A 21,879-nucleotide genomic window follows, 5' to 3' on the forward strand; every position below is an offset into this window, starting at 1 on the left:
CATAGCTTCACTTCCATCTTCTCCATCACTCGCACACACAACACCCACTCATTTATGCTTTTATTCCTTTCTCCACAGCTATTTGAATTTCCATTTTACCCCCTCTTTTTTCCCTCTCTAAAACTCCTCACCTGTTGTTTTGCCTCCCCTCGTTCTTTAGCTCTTTCTGTCCTTCTTCCCGACCACCTTTTTTTTTTTCTTTTTTCTTCCTCTTCTATTGCCTCCGCCTGTTCTCGCTCCATCTTTTGGTTTCGTTTCATGCTGGCGTTTTCTCTCTATCTCTCCCCCACAACACCCCCACTACCCCAGAGACCGAGCTTGTTTACTCTGTCTTTTCCACATCTCGGCTCTGTGCAGCTGTGACGGTAATCTTTCTTTCAAATATTTGTTTCTTCCATCTCCAGATATATATTTTCTTTATTCCTTCCCCCATAGCTACCACCACCGACGTACACCTCATTCCTTCCCTTAAATCTTAAACTGTTCTTCATCCAACTTGGCTCCTGGGCACTGTAAGACTTGCCACCTTCAATTCAGATCTACACATTGAGAGGGAGCGAGCGAGCCGGGCACTCCGGCGAGGCAAGCCCTAATTTTGCTCCTGAGGAATTCAATCAAGTTGCATGCCGAGTGCTTGTGTTTTGGCAGCCTTTCCGCTGCTAACCAGTTAGCAATGCCTGTCACTATCACTGGGCTCTATATAGCAAAGGGCTGCAGATGATGATGGATTGCTATAAAATGATGGCAGCCAAGGAAAGTAATTACCAACTTTGCCTGCGGTGGAAATTCAGCAGATAAGCCCCTTTCCAGAGTAGACCAGGTAGCGCCAAGGCAAACAGGTGAGACACATCGAAGGTCAAAGCAGAATGGATACTGACAGAAACAATGTAATGACGCCCACACACACACACACACACACACACAGTCTTACAACTGAATGTGCTCCTGACAGTAGAATCTTGTATGGCAAATATCACTAGGGTGAATGAAATGACAGATAAGCTTGCTCAGTGAGGAAATAGGATGTATGCCAAAGATTTAGAGCCCATAACCCATGGGGGAGAACATTTTATCATTGGTTTCTGATAATCCATTTGCAAGGTTACAGTGATGGGATGGTCTTGGATGGATGACAACATAACTGGAGCTGAACCAGTGAAGGATGAACATCAAGCACTGGGACTTGTAACCACACAGCTCTGTGATGTGAGACTTATTGTAAATCAGTTGATGCCCCACATGATTCAGGCTCTCTACTGTACTTTAATGCCCATATATTTGTGTGTGTTCTGTTGCATGTGCTGAACCCAAATGCGCTCGGATCATGTTCAGTGATTCGCACGCCCCCTCAGAGATCATGTTCACCACCCAGTCGCTCGCAACCATGATCCCTGCCCAACTCATAAAAATCAATGGAGCTCACCGTCAACATAAGCAGCTCCTAATGCTCTTCCTGTGCGATAGGACAAAATTAGATTTCAGCCGTGCCCCTTAATGGCGGGGCCAGGCAGGTGAAGGGGATTGGAAACGACTGTGATTGAAAATTAATCGAATGACCCGACATGGGATCCTGGACATCTGCTCGAACCCCACAGGTTGTTCATAAAGCAGTGAATAATTGCACTGACAGGGTACTGGTGTTCCAAATCACGACCCGGAAGAGAAGGTCATTTGGCCCTGAACTAGACCACCTGACAATGGGTCATTTCTCAAATGAGAAGTAATTTTGCCTTTGTATCATCACTTTTTCTGACAGTGGTGTGGTGTGATGTGTTCAACATTTCCATTCTCTGACATTCAGCTGAAAGCAAACATCATTTATTACCGTTGGTACTATGCAGCACAGTGTATTTTCTCTGTATAAACGCTGTTATGAGGTATTTTCTCTGCTCGAACGGTAAACTACAGTTTAGTGATGCACTATAATGGAAGTCAACTCTGTCTCTCTTTCTCTGGTTTTATATTCATATCCCTTTTCCATTTCATGTAGTGGGTCCCCTGCTAATCTGCCAGACTAGATGTAGATAGCGCCTGTGTATTATTGCACTGTCAGCTACTTAACTAGGGCCTTTTGAGCAATGCGTTACTGGTTTTTTTCACCCTTTTTTTTCGCAGTTCAGTTATACAGCTCGAACACTCAGTTATACAGCTCGAACACATTTTTGACTTTGTGAGGAACTGGTGGAACCTTGTATACTGCATGTTTTGCTCAGTAGCATGCATACATAGAGCTTGCAGTAGCCTACATTGGTTGCATATTTTACGTATAGCGTATGAAATACTGTATATACATTTATATAATCCTTGCTCTCCTGAGTAACTGTTTGCCAAACCTCTCAAGCTTTCTGTTTCTGTGAACAGCCCATTGCTCTTTAGAATAATATTGGGGCAGATAAACTAATCGCCACAAATTTTGGTAACAATGATGTAAAAGGGATGTTAAATATGAACCCGATGGCAACATACACAATAACAGTCTAAAAGTCTGAGGTAAAAGATGAATGTAGCAGACAAAAAGCCAGCATTCTCATTAGCTGATGGTCCATAAAACATGTAAATAAAGATACAACATTGTTCTTGTCTTGCAGAAAATATCTAGTGTATATGTATGTAATAGAAATGTGTAAGATCTGACTGTTCTTTCTAACATAACAAGGTTTAGCTTACCTAGTTGTTACAGTGTTTTTAAAAGTATTTTTTAACTAGAGAACAAGCCTTCAGGTTGAAGCCTAACTGTTCGCTTTGAAAGTAATGTCGCTTGGGGACCATATTTAGCAAACAGTCTCTGATATAACATATTACATAGACACACATTGAAGAATTTTTGAGGCACTTGTGGCATGCTGAATCTGGTTACTTCATAATTAGCAGTATTAGCATGAATAGTACTATTTACAGTATCTTCTTTTAGACAGAAGTTTCGAGGTGGTTAATGTCAAAATTTTAGATACAGAGAGCTGTATTCTAACTAAAAGTGGCATTATCCTTTACAAATCCTTAATAGTCAACACTATATCACGTTTGTAATTGACGTAGAATAATATTTAGTTTCCATTGTGAAGTTCTGTTGTCAATACATCAATATGTATTGTGACTCTCAGACCAATGCTGCCAAATAAAACTGTACTTTGTGGATAAGGTGATGTGATTCTTATTGTCCTTGCGCTTGTCCTCCCAGTCTGCTGGTTAGCATCTGCCCACCCCCTTGAGGCTTGACTTCCATTACGCTCCTCCTCCATATGTCAGCATAGCACTTCACAGCTCTCAGACAGGTCACAGATTTGGCTCCTAAATACAGCTCGCAGGCAGAGATCAGAGGAAGAATGATTGAATGGCAGGAGTTTGATTCAAGTCCACGTACACATACTCAGGAAAACGTCATGTTTCCCCTGAGTACTTGGAGATATTTGTGACGGCTCCATCAGATGAAAGGCCCCACCAAAAATCCTGCACAGATTCCTCCTCAGCCCAAGTTGTGGTGGTAAGCAGCTGATGGGAGAGACGCGAGCTAGAGAGGAAGAAAGCACCCTTTTCATTTAATTTCTCCTCTGAAGTTTACGTGGGCGCATTTCTCCTATTGCCCAGCATGCTTCCCCTTCCCATGGCGAGGGGGTTGTTTGTTTTTGTGGGCAGGCTGCCTTATTGAGGGCAGGGGGTAGAGTGAATGGGAGGGAGGGCCTCCGTTCAAACAGATGATTAGAAAAGAGTGGAGCTGGCTTCCATGTCCTGAAAGCAAATTCCGCTGAAAATGAATGCCGACCAAAAACAATGCCGCCAGTGTGTCCACGTTCCTTTTGAAGCACACAGATGCAAACAGTGAAAAATGGCAAAGAGCTTTCTAACACCACCTGCGCTTCATGGTGTCTGAAACCTGCCACGGTCCTAATTAATTCCCAAACCAAGATGTCAGTGGTTTGATCAGATGGAGAAATGATTGACGCAAGAAGCCAATGAACGTTTCAATCTCCTTTAGATCTACAGCCAGCCAACGTCCCGGTGTGGGAAAGATCTGGTGACCATGGGGATGAGACAGACTGTATTATCTGCTCAGTGGCTGTCTGGCACAATGGATTGCTTGATGGAGGGACGGACAGACAGGCAGCAGGATAAGACATGTCCTCCTATGGCATCAGAGGCAGAGTTTGCCATCTATGATGTCATTTGATGTTATGATGTTGTGTGTGTTATTGTGTGCCTGTGTGCATGAGAATTCTTTCTTGTGTCGTTGGCAACATGTTTTAAAGACTGATGTGTTGAGAAGTGTCTTAAAGCACTATACAACTTTGTAAAGGTACTATATACAAGTTTGGGAACATTATGATTGCCTCTCAAGGCTCTGAACATGGCAACAGCTGAGCCGACAGCTTGCAGCTAACAGTGCTAACCAGTGGGAAATGCTCAAATGCACAAACATGCAAGAAAGAACGTAGAAGCTCGACTAACAACAAACATTCAGCATTCTCTGCTCGGGTAGTCATTACTTCACTACATCTTAACATAGCAAATAGTTGTTTGCTGCTATTTCAATGCTCTGAAAATCAAATTAAGCACCTCTAACTTCAGATAACTAAAACATTACTCCGTCTGTAAGCCTGTTGTGGTTGCTTAAATTGGTTTTAGGTGTGCACCTTTTTGCTCTGGGAGAGGGCAGCAATGACCTTTTCTGGCAACATCAGGGACATCAAAGCAGAAATAATGGAGGAAACCACAGAACCGTGAAGCTAAACGTGCAGCAGACAACACTTTCAAATCATGGTATGGACTAGCATTGTTTCAGATGCCACAGCCTCACACTGTGTGTCATTTCAAATGTGTTCAGCTCATCAAGATGTATCACAAGTATTTGGGCGGGAACCCAATCAACTGTGAGGGAGGATACCATGACTAAGAATGCACTGATAGTCTCAAGGAGAAATGTTGCAGTTGTTGCATTAAAGCCAATGTCATGCCTTAATTTAAGGTTTGTTTTTTCTCTTCCTCTCTTGCAGGTATTCCTAATAACATTGGTCCAGTTAGTAAGTACAAAATACAAAGGAACTATATGAATGCTTGATGCTTTGCTTTGCCTAATGTGCCACCCTTCACCATACATCCCTGAACTCGGTGCCAAGTGTTCATTTCTGATTCCAATCTTCCTACAAAAGGATCACTCAACTGTTGACTGTTTCTTAGGGAGATAGAAAAGCAAAAGCTGGGGGCTATATTGTCATGATATGGGCATATTAATTTTACTTATCCAGACTCAACTCAACCAGAAAACACTAGCCTGGTTCTGCATGCCGAATATCTTCTTTTTTTTTTTCCTTCTCTCCCATGCATTATAAATAAATGGCATCTAGACTTTATTAAAGTGCCAAGACCTCTCCGGCAGGATAATGTCACAGGAGGTCATTTTAATATGAGCCGCAAGCGCCTCGGCTGGTATTATCTTCGTCAACCAGTAGCCCCTTAGGGGGGGAGGAAGAAGAAAGGTGCCATGTCTCAAGTTACCGCTGCCTGGAAGGCTGTGTGATGCAGGAACCATGGGATTGTATTGAACAAGTCAAAGTGCATTCACAGCCTGGCTCAATTCTCTCTATGTTTTTTTTCTCATTGCCCTGTTCTTAGCGAGCATCCTCTGTTCCTGTGGTAACAGATTGATTAGCAAATTGCCCCTTCCCTGTCTGATCCCGGACCCACATAGACCTGCTGAGGGTTAAAGAGACATGCACGTTTCTGATAAATTAGCCCCAATGATCAGCTGACTTGTTAAATGGTGATAAAGACTGCACAATGACAATATTGTTGGATCTGATGCTCCATGCTAACACTTGCATACACTGGAATGAGATATGAAGTGTATTATCTTCATTCAGAGTAAGACAATTTACCTTTTTAGTAAGATGTTACTGGCTTTCTTGAAATTGTCAGTAGATATTTATAAAAACAAATATGTACATATAGGGACTATTGAACGGTCAATTCAACATTCTCAAAATATGGAACTATTTTTTAAAGCTTTGTTATGACTGCTTATTTTCAGATTCTCAATATAAATTTAGTAGCTTACTTGCACTCGATATCTAGTTAATGCTTACACACCAAGGGACACTTGGAAGACACATGCACACTTGTTTTCATCATTTAAGGGCTAAGACGATAGCTGGGCAAGTTTCCCAAAACGTGCTGTGTGAGGCACAGGGTGAAAACAGATTATTCCCAGGTGGTTTTTAATCAGGCTTTAGAGAGGAAGTGAACACTGGTTATAGAGTCTGATGCTATGAAATGAGTCAGAAATGGACACGTGGCCAAGAAGACCAAACCAACCCCCTCTGTTCTCCCAATCTTCCACTGCTTACCTCCCCTCACCACTTCCTCTCACTTTTACAAATGATGCCTCCACTCCATGCATGGCCTGACGAGAGCTCAGTGTGCGTGTGCATGCTCCTCATACTTGCTGTGTACACATGCATACATATTCACCTCAGTCCTCTCCGTCCCATCCAAATGCCAGGCCAGACCATGTCCAAAGGCTGTCCTCAAATCCTTCACGGGGAGAGTGTGCTTGCTGATAAGTGTCTGGTTGAGGAGTGTGTGAGAGTGTGTTTGGGTGGGGGGGTAGACCGACACTGACAAAACAAAGTCTTCACTTCCTATCCAGATTGGCCCACAGGTATTTAGAGTTCTCACGAATGGCTGTCTTGTCACAGCAGCCTCCCGAAGAACCGGCATGACACTAAAAAAACTGAGCGCACTGAAGAGGAGGCTGTTTTCAGTGCAAACACAAACCAATCGTATGTTATTAATAAAGTAAGAATAGAGTGAGAAAAAAGGTTAGGAGGTCCTTGAGTTTGTTAAATGGACTAGAAGCAAAGCTGTTGTGGACAAAGAAAGAAAGCACAGCACTTTTCATGTTGATGTTTGAAGGTAATTGAATTCCTTATTGACTTTTCTCAATTCTATTTCAAGTTGATTAAACCAGGCAGTATCGCCTAATGCGGACCATTAAAGCAAAATTAATATTTAAAAAAACAATTCTGGCTCTGCAAGATTGCATTTCATTATGGGAATGCCATTGATTAAAATCCGTCACCACTCATTTAGCTCGCCTTACCTGAATATCCTCCATAACAAAATAATTAATGGAACCCAGATGTGTATAACATCCACCACAGAAAAATTATAAACGAACCTACTTTACCAATTAGACGTTATAGATCGAGACAGTGCGGTTTGCTCATGTGTGTTTTCTCAGATTATGCATACTTGTGTTTTTGTCATAGATTAATTGCTCATGTCCTCACAAGTCAGTTTTGTTTTTGAGCAAACAGCTTCACCGCTAAAGATTTAACAGAGGATTTCAATTCAGATAAAATCAACAAGGGACAATCTGAATTTGAATTTTGACAATTTACAAGACATAAGACCTGAGTTTGAGTGCTGATGTGGTGTGACCGTCTCAATTTCATAGAGCCTCTCTTTGAGCGACTCAAGTAACTTTAACTGACTGGAGTTGTCGCAGTAATAACAGGTGCCTGAATTCCCCAGCAGGATCCATTGAGAAACATTATTTAGGGGAATACGGAAATTAAAGATAACGATGAGACAGGGCAAACTCCATGATATTATTTTGTTCATGCAGTTTTGAAATCAATGATTGGTAAAGTAAGGGGGGTAAGGGGTGTGTTGACATGCTAAGCTCAAAGCTAATGTATTATTTAGTTCCAATGCAGAAGTAAAAAAAAATGTTTTAAACAATTATTCCATGTGAAAAATGCATTTTCTAAAATGATTGGGCCTGGATAGGGGATTTGTATTCATTCGATTCACACATAGGTAGGTTAATAGGCTTCTTGCCAAGACACCACTGGATGGTAATTACCCGAGATTCCATGATTCATGGAGTCAATAGTAAAAGGACAGAAAGATCAAGTGAAGAGATGAAGGGGCACGGCGAGGAAACTTATCTGTATTCCTCCCTTTGCTTAAGTCCTCTCCATTTCCAACCGCAAAGTATTTCCCTGACACGGAAATACGGACTTGTATGTAATTATGAGGTTATGCTACCCACAGCAGTCCGTCATTCCAAGTCCCAACACCTGCCATTATTTATTCATTGTTATTCCTCCACCAGAAATACACTGTAATTAGATATTGATTGCATAGTCGATGCGATGAATTAAACAAAATGCCCCCTAACTTCTTGATTTGCTATACATAGTTTAGACTCGCTTGCATTAATCATGACTTAAATAGCAGGTTTAAGAGGGTTTTTATCTTTTTTTTTTTCGTTTTTTCACTCATCATTGCCATTGCCATGAACATACACATACACAGCAAGCCCATAGAAGTCACACAAATTACATACAAGGTCTTTCCAACGTCCTTAGCGGGTCTTTGGATGCATTCTCTTTGCTCGTCCATGTCAGCCCTGCCCCATTGTATTTGCTGTTTCCTGATTTACTGATTTGAGTCATGCTGGACATGTCCGTGTCTCTAGTTGTGTGTGTACACCACCACGTAGTCCCCCCCCCCCAACCCCTTCTAGAATATCTGTTAAGTGCATCACACAAGTGCACATGAATAACTCCTGGTTTCTCTCAATTGCACGCAGTTCGGCCGAATGTGTCATCCCTAGGTGTCGCTAACCGAAAAGAAGGTAGGCATCTAAGAATATGCAACAACTATGTTTTTTCACAGATCCATTTATGGTGTTTGCATAGAAGCCAAAAAGGACTCTTTGGTAGCTATGAGTATTTGTGGGTAGTATCTTCCCCCGTATCAAATCTTGGTTATTTTCCTGACAAACCAAAATAAAATAACATCCTCCGCCTGCTTGTATTGCTCATGATGAAGGGTTTTGTCTCCTTCAGTGGAGGCTTGTGCATTCACGGGGCACTCATGTTGCAACATGCGGCAGTGCCGTGCATTATCCTCTCAATGTGTGCACTGTACATTTATACATATACGCTCAATTTTAATTGGGTGCAGAGATTCCAGGGATCATCGGTCCCATCTCAGCGTATCAGGAAGAAAAGCAGAAGAGGTTTCACTGTGGTTTTTATGCAGATTGATGTTAGGCTTATCTAAGCCTAATCCATCGTGCAAACGTGATGTGCAGCCACCTCGCAAACAACTAGCACACAACCACTCAGCTCTGCGTTTCCATGACTGCAGCCAAGCGCACACATTGTATGTGTCAGGGGCTTATGTCACCCAGTACAATGGCAGAGGCTGGGCCTATTATTTCTTTTTCCCACTGTTTGTTTTATGACCGTAAAGGAATCGAGGGATTGATGTGTTCACTAGCCAGTTTCCCTGCCCACGCTCCTGTGCACAAATTCATAGGGTGAAAATTCTTGGCTGGCCTCCACAGAGGTGGAGAGTAGTTTGTCAGGGGATAGTTTCTGTCTGGGGAAACATACATAGTGGCTTTTGAATTATACAAAGCACTTGTTAATGAAATGAAGCATAAAAGAAGGACCATAATATTTGAATTGTTCAGCATCCAAGGCATGTGTAACAGATGCTGCTACATGCAGCCAACTTCACTTGGCAATGTCACTCCTTATTTCCCAATGCCATCATTCATATATTTCTTTCCTTTTTTTTTTTACAATTACATTTATTATTAAGATTGATGCTCAGTATTCTTAATTCTCTGACATTACATGTTTTATGTTTAATTGCAATATCATGTATTTTTTTTTGTTTTGTTTGTTTCTTCTTTTAATTTGTCTAGTAGCTCCTCAGGTTGCATTGTCCACTGCCCCTTCTGTCCACGTTGCAAACAGCAAGCGAGGTAGGAGCTGGAATTCATAATTTGCCCCCCAGATAAACTGATGTTTCTGACTAACTGTAAGCCCCCTTACCCTTGCAGCACTAACCCAATGTCAGAGCACTGTGTATCCATATCTCTAGCTCTGAAGTGGACTGATGGCTTTCACTGTACATTGCACATTTAGGATTCATTCGTCTATTGAATCGTTTCTAAACACTAGAAAAGTCCCTTGGAATCATATCTTTTTTTTTAGCAAATATAGCGAGTGCTTGGGACTACAACTATTTTTGGGAAACGTGTTTTGGAGACTCAGGAAATTTTATTCCCTGTGCGTGCATGATTTATGACCTTAGCCTATTTCTAGAAAAGAGAGATTATTTGTCTTCTGAGAGTATGCTGGCGAGACTGAGGCCAATCTAACATAGAAGATCTTAGTTTACAATCGGATCAGACTTTCTGCTTTAGGTGAAAGGTAGAGAGGAGTAGTCCTGCTGCTCCTTCATTTTCAAGTCTTGTCGGGGTTGTTAGCGGCCGTACAGAGCAACCTGACCTCAATACAGATCCTTAATAACCACAATCCCTTGGACGAAAGCCCCATCCGCCACCCTCCTTCTCTGGATCCGCAGGCTTTCTGTCCAAGCGACTGCCAGTGAGGCTTAAGGGTCACATCTGTCTGCGCCGTGACACGTGGTGTCAGTGGTCACTCAGCGTGGCAGACTGATCCTCACTCGGAGAGAGCTGAGCTAGGGCTGCACCCCTCCCATCCTGCAGCCCTTTAGGCCTGTGCTGCCAGTGGGTATCATATGTGAACTCTCCATGTTGACTGTTTTCAGTACAAGTTAGGTTGATGACTTACTGTAAGGTTTGTCAAATTTGGAATTCATCATGCATTTCATTAGAGGGTTGTGATATGAAGCGCCATTGGGAGTTTCATCCTGTTAGTTCAAACCATATCAACCGTGACATTCAAGAGATCAATTAGACAACAATTTCAAAACTTCCCAACACAATTCCCTGAGTTAAAAGTTCCATTTCATTCATGGTTTGACCTGCCTTACACTGTGTGGTGTTCCCAATGTGACCGTGTCTCTGTTTCATCATTGTGGAGCCTTCCTTGCCTCGTGTTGTGGTGTGCTTGAAGTGATGTAACCTTATCGAGTCCTACTAACGCCGTGCTTTTGTGTGTGATGTGTTCTAAATCTGGCTGTGCCCATGTCAGACTAATCATGAGTTACCCTCACTCTCGTCATTATCATATATCTTCTCCCATACAACGCAGTCTCCATTTTAAACCTTGCATGCGATGGCGCCTTACTTAAACTCTTGCTAACCCCACCGCCGTAGCAATCGCAGCAAAAGCAACAATGCCAACACTCCCTACCGCGTCTCTCTCTCTCTTTCTTTTCCTCTCTTTCTCCCCCGCTCTCCCCTTCACACTCTCTTTGCAAGACTGCGAATGCTTCGGCCACTCCAACCGATGCAGCTACATCGAGCTGCTAAACAGCGTCATTTGCGTGAGCTGTAAGCACAACACTAGGGGCCAACACTGCCAGCTATGCAAGCTGGGCTACTACCGCAATACCTCGGCAGAACTGGACGATGAAAATGTGTGCATAGGTTAGTCCCCCACTTGGCCCCCTCTCATTGCCACCTTGCTTTCACACAAACACTTTCCTTGTCTCACCTCCTGTCTGTGACTTATCACCAGTGAAAGTGTCATCTTTCATCCCCCACTGCTTCATCATCATTACATATCTTACTCTTGTCCCATGTCTTGTAGTCGTCTCCACATATTCCTGTTTGCTTCTTCTGCTTTTGCACAATGGTGGAGTTTTATAAGGAGGTCACCCATCCATTAGCTTGAGTCAGAAACACATGGTTGGTTTCCAATCATTACTTTCAGGCATGGATTTAGTTACTGTAGACTGATTTTTGATCTATACATTATAACAGTTAGCTCGCTGCTAGCTTGTATTTATTTATGTAGTGTTTTACAAATGGTTTCTATATGCTAGCTTACATTAACGTAGTGCGTTGCAAATTGGTTTTCCTAGCTGCTAGCCTACATCAAAGTAGTGGGTTAGAGTTGGTTTCTAAGCTTGTCTACTTTGATGCATATACTTACAGTTGGTCTATAGCTGCTAGCCTACATTCATGTCGTGAGTTACAATTGGTTTTCAGATGCTAGCTTTTACTTATTAATAAAGTGTGTTACAAGTGGTTTGGAGCCAAGCCTTGATTTAAAAGAATTAAAGCATGTACACAAACTAATGGAAACACCTGAAACAGTATCATGTCTGTACATTTAAAAACTAAACTAGACCAAGCAGCAGTTAAGCCTAGCTTTGCACAGACTGGAAACAAGGGGAAACAGCTATCCTTGGTCTGTCCAAGGGTAATTAATTAACAGATTATATGTCCTTTGATTAATCTCTACAAATAGTGAATTGTGAAACTGGCTCTGACGGTGCCAGGATAGCTGTATCCTTCTGTTTCCCATCATTTTGCTAATATTTCTTAAATTGTCATCCTTAGTATCTATATCATTTGTGAGCAAGGTACATTGTACCTTGTAACCTCATTAATATGACTCACCTTTGAAGACAGATCACCTTTCTGATGTCAAAGTTAAAAGGCCATTTTCATCTGGTGTTTCTGTTATTTTGTCCATGACCTTTGCACAGGCATTCATACACGGCGTCATCTGTTTTTCGTACTTGTAAAAATATGTGAAAATTGCATTTCACCTAAATCCTAAGGCAATCGTTAGGTTCCCTATTGGATTCTTTAGCAAGCATGTGGAGTGTGAGTTGTCAGTGCTCGGTGCCAGGTGCATGTGTGAGTCCTGAGGGGAGAGTCTGACAAGCAACAAGAATTCTGAGAGAAATGTCGCAGGGAAGTCACACCGCCAGTCAGAGGTGCCACACAAGTGCATATGTCATATACATGAAATGGCCTCAAGAGTAGCAGCTGAAACCCGTCACAAGGCATTGAGAGTCACCGAGGTGTTACCTTGTGCCAAACTCGCCGTCACCCTGCCTCTTTCTCACTGACCCCCCCGTTTGTCACTTGCCGTCACCTCTCTTCTCGTGCCTGACCCCCGGATGTCACTCGGGTGCAGCCACGTGCAGCCAGCACGGCCAAAGAAGGTGCAATGGGATGGTCAGGGACTGTCAAAATAGGTGTCACTTTGACTGCAGAGTGCTCCAGTCACTGTAGAAAGCTGGAAGGTCAGTTGAGCCTAGGACACCGGAGACTTGACGGGTTGTTTTTTTACAGAGAAGGTGTTTTAAGGATATTCCAAATGTAATTGTGGCTAATGGCCGTTTTCTTCTGTTAACAACAAATATGCATTTGAAGATTATGCCAAATGCCTAGACAATATTTACATCCATTTGAAAATTAGAGAGAATTAAAGTACATATTACAACAATGCCCATTTCAATGTGCTGTTTTCTCATTCTCCTACAAACAATCATTCTTTGTCTTTGTTTCTTGCCATTATACATCTGATTCCTGCTCATCACATTTACTCTCTCCTCTTTTTATCTTTTTATATCTGTACCTGTATGAATGAATACAATTTCGGAAAAGCATGTGCAGATTAGCCCTCTTTGTTCATTTGAAAACAAAGCTACTGATAATGCTTTGCATATTTGCTCATTGCACGTTGTATAGCTCTATAAAAGTAAAATAATTTCTATAATATTCACAAATATGCTGTAATGAATACAAAGTGTTCATGCATCTATATAGTCAGTCATTCTTTTTTCATTCCGTCTCCATTACAGTTGAAATGGTAGCATTTTTTCTCTATGTCTTTAAATCTATTCACCTTTTTTACCAGTTAAAGATAAGTAAGCGACTTGTTGTAATAGTTGAGCTTATATTTGAGCTGGAGGAACGAGGTCCACGCTGTGAAAATCCTAGACTTGTGCCGGGAAGTCAAAGCACCACCCTGTTTCCAGCCTGTGTGTGTGTGTGTGTCTTGTTTTTCCAGAGTGTAATTGTAATCCCTTTGGCTCAGTCAGTGATCGCTGTAATGGCACAGGATTTTGTATATGTAAGGAGGGCACTACAGGGCCTAAGTGTCAGCAGTGTCTACCCGGCTATTTGTGGGACGATGGCTGCAAATGTAAGTAGAACCGCAAACCTCCCCACGCAGCTCACGACTGTTCTCCCCTTCAGCTCTGTATCTCTCTGCTTCCTCTCTCTGACTTCTTCTCTCTCTATGTGACTTCTGAGCTTTGCCTGGAAGAATGTGCTGCACATGTGCAGGACAGCCCAATTGCTTTGACAAATACAGACCTAACCCATAACATGATCTAACTTAATATACTAAGCCATTTGATTCACCAACTGAACCTGCATTTCACACTTGCTGCGGCTAAGTTAGCAATGTAATATCAGCAGGTGCCCTGTATGGCTCGAATAGAGAAAAGGCAATGGCATGGCAGGATGCATGCTGCTCGATAACTCAGCTATCCAGCCATGTCGCACACCAACAAAACAACAGCTGAGTCAATGTTGACTGCTTGACAGGCTGCCTGTGATCTGTTTGAGTAGCCATCACCCCCTCGCCAGCTCACAACAGGACAATGTCATCCAACACTAACATTTTTCAAAGGAGAATGCAGGTCATTTTGATCTCCAGCCCATTCATTATTGTCTGCCATTTATATTTCCCCCGGTCATTTTGCAATGCATGCCCCATGTAGTCATTTGTTTTCAAATGTCACCAATTTTTCATTTTAATTTTTTTTCCAAGTCAAACTTGGTGACAAACCTACAGGAGGTAGCCATAATAAAGTACTCACCTCATGAGGAATTATTTTAACTCTTTGACAGATAAAGAAAGAACTTTAAGATACAAAATCACCATTGCAAACGCTGTTTATGCTGCATATGTTTTGATGAATGAACTCGCAGTTTGGGCACAAATGATTTGGCCTGTTTGGAGCAATTACTTGTCTTGTAACTCCCATAACTTATTGTCAGACAGGCTAATAATTGATGCCAATTAGCATTTGACCATCCATGACCCATCTTTGTGTCACTGTTTGGAGCAGTGATTAAGTTACCTCAGATTTATAGACCTTTTCTACACGGTGGTGACATCTATTTGCCTTCCTCCTGTAGCTCAACATTAATCTCTGTCCTGGCTAACAAAGGCGTCCTAAATAAGGTGCCTCATCATTATAAGGTGACATGATTTTGAGGGATTAGTTTCTAGTGGCAACCTCTATTTCTTCCTCTGGATTAAGGTGATAGCCAGTGTAATATTATCATGATGAATGTCAGCAGTTGGTCTGCTTCCTAAGAAGTATTCATCCAATCACCAGCCCTGAAATACTTTCTATTCTCATCATAGTAATGTGAATGGGACCAGGCACAGCACAATAAACGCACAACAAAAACTTTGAGATGAATTATTCAAACAAACAGAAAAGTTCTTATTTCTAAGTATAGCAGTAAGAATATAAAAAGATTAGGAACCACTTGTTAATTTCACACAAAAAATGTTTCAGTACAAGGATTTAAACTGGCTAAAGTTTTTTGGGAGGGTTGAATATTGAAAAAAAAATCAGGACCTCCATAATCTAGCCAGCATATTTATCTATGTTTAAAAAAAACAATACCACATTATATATAATCAATATAATTAATTGATGGAATGAACCATTGTTGAGCTATGGCTCTATGACGGAGTGGGTAAGTGACAGGTTGGGATGTTAGTCCCTCAAAATTACAGCAAAGGCTTTTTAGGAACTGCTATTCATTCCTGGTGTTCATCAATAAAGGAGAAATCCATCATCAAAAAGGCAAAGAGACCAAAGCTTGCTGCTGTATGAAGGCAGCCACAATGGACCACAATTCACTATAGGATGCAGTATATGCAGCTTGACACTGACATGTTAAAAATAATACCAATACTATTATTATTACTTTTACTATTTTGCCTTTATTAGTCTGCAACATGCAAATACAAGTGCTTTAAAGTCATGTGCATATTTTAGCAGTTCCTGACACAGATGGATGTTCATTAAAAAGCCTTATATATTCAGTGTGTTTGGTGTGAATACACACTGTCAGCACACACATAAATTGGTATGTTTCACATGCCAACATGTTATAAATGCAAATACAAACTCACTACTAAGTCTGATTCTGACAATACTTAGCTGTACAACAGCAGTAATTTAAATGTTTACAAGACAAGATACAAGTAAAGTAAAAATGAAAGTGAAAAGAAAACATGTTTTAATGCAGGACCGAGTAAAACAGATGGGAAGTCAGCGAGCACAGAGTAGATCCGTAGTTTTATTTGTCAGATTAGCTATGAAGCAGTGATGATAAAACCAAACAAACATGATTGTGTGAAGTATTTGTATGTTCTCAAAACTTCTAAGCCTCAAACTTTCACTCTTCCCACAGTGAGACTGAAGAGGTTTAAGAAATAATGCAACACTTGATTATGTGCAAAATGTAGAAATCCAACTTGGGTAAATTTGTTCTTTTGTGATTTTAATTAGAATTTATTCTGTAGCGTTCCTACTGCCCCTAAACCTATTATTTTATTTCAGTTAACACATTTAACTACATTACCCAGAATACCTTTCATGAAAAAAGGTTTAAAAAAAAGCCTATCAGCCAAATTTGCTTCTATATTTATACATTTTGAGTGTTGAAGGAGCAGCTACAATGTTAGCGTAGCCTTGCAAACATCCATCCAAATTTGTTTGATTTTACGACATATCTAGGATTTCCACAATATGTGCAAAGCAGCAATAGCGATTATATCGGCCATGAGTAATGAAACGTTGTTGATATTTACATGGAGTTAAATAGTCTCTCCAGTGTGTTGCACAATTTGAGAGAATAAACATAAATTATCTTGAGATTAAACTGGCGTGTGAAACGTAAGACGTAAACTTTATTTTCGTTTGGTGTGAACGCACCAATATATATTTGGCCCTGGTAAAGAGTGCACCGGGTTTTACACTCTACTATACAGACTATCTGCAACGATGAAAGCCCTGACTGCATTGTATTCTGGTCTACTGAGGCCACGATGGAGAAATTTGTATTTTTGCCCCGGCTATGCATTTCTCCATGTTTTGTTCTATGTTTTAGTAGCTAAAATAAATCCCTCACTGCTCTGGTAATAACTTAAAAAGCCAGTTTTCCACAGGAAAACAGCTGGGTCCAAAGTGGAAAACACACATAGCTATTTTAAAGTGAATTTGATCTCACAAAAACTTTTTCTACAAAAACTTTAAACGGGCAACCCTGGTTATAGTGCCTGCCCAAGAAGCTACTCATGCCCGAGTTATTCCACAGCAGAAGTAGTTTGAAAACTTTTTCAGTCTTGACCTCCCCTTGCTTCCCCGCTGCTGCAGTATTTATGTGCATGGACAAGACTCAATCTGCATGCAGACTGAAGAATGCAATTAAAACTCAAATCTCTCGTCAAACACATCACAGTCCCAGACAGGCACACCTAGTTCATCGGTCCCCTCTCTAAATATTATCACTCATATCAAAAGCAAACGCTACAAATCTTGTCATTTACTGCCGGTGCTGGCTCTGTTTACATGCCGAGAAAACGGTTAATGTGGAAGATTGAGGAGAGATAAAGGTGCAGAGCTCTCAGAGGAATTCATCCTCCCCCAAATTAGTTCTGAGGCTTTCAACATAATTCCTCACTCATCTTTAGAATACCCATCTTTAGTGTATAAAAACACCAGAACCCATGCTGGTACTTAGTGTGCCCTCAGGTTTTGCTGTCTCCTTCACACTGTTACAGAAGCTTTTATCTCATGGACCCTATTATAGTCTACATTTTTGACAACTTGCTACTTTCGTTGTTCTTTAAAATGTATATCTCTGTTTCATTTTGGACTTTAGCATTGCCTAATTGGCAGCAATGAAGCACTTTGCCTGCAGGGGTCGGCCATTACCTGAGGTTTACTTTGAAGTCAACTGGATGTGCTGTGCCATGTTGAGCATCACGCATAATTCATATTGAAAGTAGTGGTTCACCTTAAAAATAAAGATTCACTCTCAATATAGATAGTTAAACATAAAACACACCAAGCTAGCAAAGGCTGCTTCTCTCCTGACTGCTGAAAGTCAGAAGAAGATTACATTATCCTCTTACAGATATACGTGAAATACCTCATGTTGCTGTATTTGGGCTTAGCCTACTTTCTGAAAGACAGTGAACCAGTTCTAAATTGAGGCTAAATGGAACCTGAGGAGAGTATCCCAGCTGCTGAAGATAGCTATTAGCACTAAGATGTCCCACACAGCTATTGTTAGCCAACTTTTATTTCTAAACCAACTCAACTGATTTCATACTCACTGACATAATGTACTTGCTTGACACTGGAGTCATACCAGCTCAAGTTATCAATAGGTGGATTTAGCTACCGATAGTTAAGATTTCTGCTGAACATAGTTTGCAGCTAAAATACTATTAAACCAACTTGATTTGGAGATGAACATAATATTATCACCATGAAGACACTAATTTAACAAGAATCATTCCTGAAAGCTACTCTTCAAGCTTCTGTAGACGAAACAGTCAGGGTGGTATTGTCTTCCAAGTAGGAAATGCCATCCTGAGTAGGGTTGAAATCAAATATTGTGTCACAAAACTCTTGATGTCACATATTTTGCAGGATTATTGATTATTATTATTTGTTGTGCAGAAGAAGGCTGCATGTTTAATAAGCATAGCTTGACCATATCCTCCAGTCCCTAATGCTCTGGCATGTTGCTCATGGTAGACCTTGGGCTGGTTTTACTTTGAAATGGTTTACATATACAATGTTGTCTTGCACATCATGTTGAGTGTTTTAATTATACATTTAAAGCACAGAAATAATACAAACTTTGATGAATATCCTTAGAAATACATAACATTTAAGCATTTTATCATGAAAGCAAGAAGAGATAAGATGATCGTGATGAAAGGTCATCGTCTAATTAAAGGAGTCTCTACAGTGAACTGATCATATCAAGGCCTCGTGGGGAAAAACATGATTCTTTAATTAATACTTTGTTCTGCCTTGTCATCTTGAAGGAGACACTTTATTACCAAGTTTAGCTGCTTCACCATGAGGAGAAAACCAAGTGAACAATGGCTCTCCAAAGAAAGACACAGTAATTGTAGTTTTTTTATATTGACGCATTGAGTGGTTGAATTGTTCATGAAATTGATATGTCAGTCTGAGAGAAGAAAGCCAACGATAGAGTTCAGGTGTCTTATTTGGATCTAGTTGTGTATGGTAATTGGTGAGCTGTGGCCTGGAGCAGAACTTCCTGAGCCAAACAGCAGGTCCCCGTTCTCTTACAAAACAGACATGGCACAGATAGGATTCACAATCAATGCTTCTTAACAAGCCTCCCATCAAAGCCCTATTTGGCTATTCCTTGGAGAGAGCATGAGTATCAGGAGAGAGGCCTGATATTTGTTATTGTGATATTTATGTCCCATAGAGTTCATAGATTGCTCACCACATTGTTTTCCACTCCCATAAAGGACTGGAATGGGCAGAAGTGGCCCCTGTGTTTATCACTGTTTATTTGTCTCTGTTGGTTTATTAGTTTGTGCGCCGCTGCTTTGTTTGCCTCCAGCTTGCCTGACAGCTTGCCTCCGCTAGGGAATAAAGTGGCCTCGGTGTCCCAGCTCTAAATATACACCAATTTCCACCTGACGTTCAGTTTGCCTAAAGACAGTGCTGTTTGGGGGGAAGCCTGTCAGGCTCTGAGGATTCCTGTGCAGAAACACTGCTGATGGGACGGGGCGGTAATCAGCTTTGTTATGAAAGAAATGCAAAGGATTTAAAGGGAAAGTACTCATACAACAGACAGAACGATTACATTAACATAATAAAAGATGATTGTTCTTCTTTGCTGTAACTTTTAAAGGTGCCATAATGTTTGACTGCAATTTATATTATTAAGAGGATGTTAAATTGTAAGGAGGTTTATTTTTATGAGGAAATAGTAAAGTGTTTTAAAATAAAGACCTTAGACTAGAATATTATATATGAGAAAAGGGTCCTTTAAACCAACTTTCTCTATATACTTGATGTAATTATGTCATCTTTGAAGTTATCCTGATGGTACAAGTTTTTTATAAATAAAAAAAAACAGACAATCCTTGTGGAAATCGATGTAATTAACTCTGTGGTGGGTCTGGAGCTGGACAGTCTGGAGTCAGTGGGTGAGAGGAGGATGAAGGCCAAACTCGGAGCCATCCTGGACAATCCCTCTCACCCTCTCCATGAGGAACTGTGGCAGCTGGGCAGCTCTTTCAGCCATCGGCTGATTCTACCAAAGAGCAGGACGGAGCGCTTCAGACGCTCATTTGTGCCCACTGCCATCAGACTGTACAACAACAGCGTAGACCACAGTCTGTCAACATGCTGACCAGCCCCCCCCCCATGTGGATATACTGTACATTTTTTATTTGTATTCTTATTTTTTATTTTATTCTATTTTTATTTTATTGTATAATATGTGTATTTATTATCTGTTTCTGTGTAGTTGAGCTGCTGCAACACCCGAATTTCCCCCATGGGGATCAATAAAGGAATATAATAATAATAATAATTTCTGGCACTATCCCAGGGGGCACCAAGGGTAGACAGTTTAAAATTATACACATGCTGGCTTTAACGTGTTTGCTTTTACTCACAGATTTAGACTAACATCACTAACCTGATATAGGTTTGCCTTGAAGAATAATCTATATTTTAATATCATGTTTTTTTTGCAAATCCAGTATATTTATATAAAGTTGAAGCACTAGTTCTACATTTTGGGAAATTACCTTATTTGCTTTATGCAGTGAGTTGGATTAGAATATTGATCCCACTCTTACTTCTCCTAAACTGTTGATATGAAGCTGGAGGCAGCAGACGATTAGTGTATAAACGGTCAATTTGCCGTTTTACAGGATGAATGTTTCTTGACCAAGCAACCAGCAGAGATTTAAGGAAGTTAGTGGCACAAAAAAAACCACTCATCTAACAGTGAAATGTTTTTTTTACACTTCAGATTTTGTATGTATTAAAGAAAAGAGTTATTAACTCAGCTAAGCTAACTTGTTGTTGTCTCTAGCTCCGTATCGACTGTACAGATATGAGAGTTGTATTGATCTTCTCATCAAACTCAGATTTCTGAGTCTATTTCCCAAAATGTTTAACTCTTCCTGTAGTTCAGGTGAATCTAATTTGCAATAAAATGCGGTAACACTTTACTTGAAGAAAATATTTTGTGAGTTTTTGATTTGGTAGAATCAGAGCATGAGAGAATTCCTAATCTCCCCAATAGGGAAAAGATAATTTAATAATATGAAATTGATTTGATTATGATATGTTTATGATGCAGCACCGTACACTTCAAGTAAAGTGTCACCCAAAACAGTCTGTTGAATGTTTGATTCTCACTCCTCTCTACTGTCTTTGCATTAGCCCGGGTTTGTGACAACGAGCTCCTGCGCTGCCAAAATGGCGGGGTGTGTGTCAACAACGTCCGCTGCAGCTGTCCCTCCGACTACACGGGTCTGCTGTGTGAGAACCCCCGCTGCAAGTCGGAGCTGGGTGGCTGCGGGGGGCCCAACTCGGGCCAGGCCCCCCTGACGCCTCCATCACCCCCCAGGCTGCTGCTGCTGCTGCTTCTGGGCTCGGCACTGCTGAGGGAGGCCTCCTGCAGGCCCGCCCTGCTCTAAAGAGACCCATGACCTGGTGGGAGTGATAAACTCCCCGCCGCCTCCACTTTACCCTCCCCATTCCCCCTCCCCCTCCCCCCCCTCCCCCTTTCAAATAATCAACAACCATTAAACAAGAACAACCATGAGCTTTTGGGACTGTACTGTTCTGAGCTTCTCCGCTGCCAGACTCAACGGACACTCGCGCTGACGATAAAGGGAATGTGCCAGACAAATGAGTGCAAAAACTTTTCATTTAATTACAAAGAATATATAGAAATTAAAAAAAAAAAACATATACTTCTAAAAATGCCAGATATTATATAAAAAAAGAGTGTTTGCCTAATAAGAGTCAAATGTGCAAAGAACAATGAGACCCCTCCCCTTCTAAGCCATA

General features: G+C 41.1%; 1 protein-coding gene across 5 annotated transcripts in view; it reads left to right on the plus strand.

Moving 5' to 3' along the window:
- Nucleotides 1–21,576, plus strand: part of ntng1a (netrin g1a) — a 99,052-nt gene extending 77,476 nt beyond the window's left edge. For 2 of the 5 annotated variants that reach the window (XM_054622902.1, XM_054622903.1), the window contains exons 5-8: nucleotides 4,989–5,015; nucleotides 8,594–8,638; nucleotides 9,722–9,781; nucleotides 21,247–21,576. In XM_054622902.1, the coding sequence (XP_054478877.1) occupies nucleotides 4,989–5,015; nucleotides 8,594–8,638; nucleotides 9,722–9,781; nucleotides 21,247–21,503 (389 nt within the window). In that variant the 3' untranslated portion in view covers nucleotides 21,504–21,576. Of the gene's footprint in view, nucleotides 1–4,988; nucleotides 5,016–8,593; nucleotides 8,639–9,721; nucleotides 9,782–11,209; nucleotides 11,378–13,787; nucleotides 13,896–21,246 lie in introns of all 5 variants that reach the window. The other 3 variants (XM_054622906.1, XM_054622904.1, XM_054622905.1) reach the window with 3 other exon arrangements.
- The last annotated feature ends 303 nt before the right edge of the window (nucleotides 21,577–21,879 follow it).

Source organism: Anoplopoma fimbria, chromosome 21 (genome assembly GCF_027596085.1).
Source record: "Anoplopoma fimbria isolate UVic2021 breed Golden Eagle Sablefish chromosome 21, Afim_UVic_2022, whole genome shotgun sequence".
In the NCBI taxonomy this organism is placed as follows: domain Eukaryota; kingdom Metazoa; phylum Chordata; class Actinopteri; order Perciformes; family Anoplopomatidae; genus Anoplopoma; species Anoplopoma fimbria.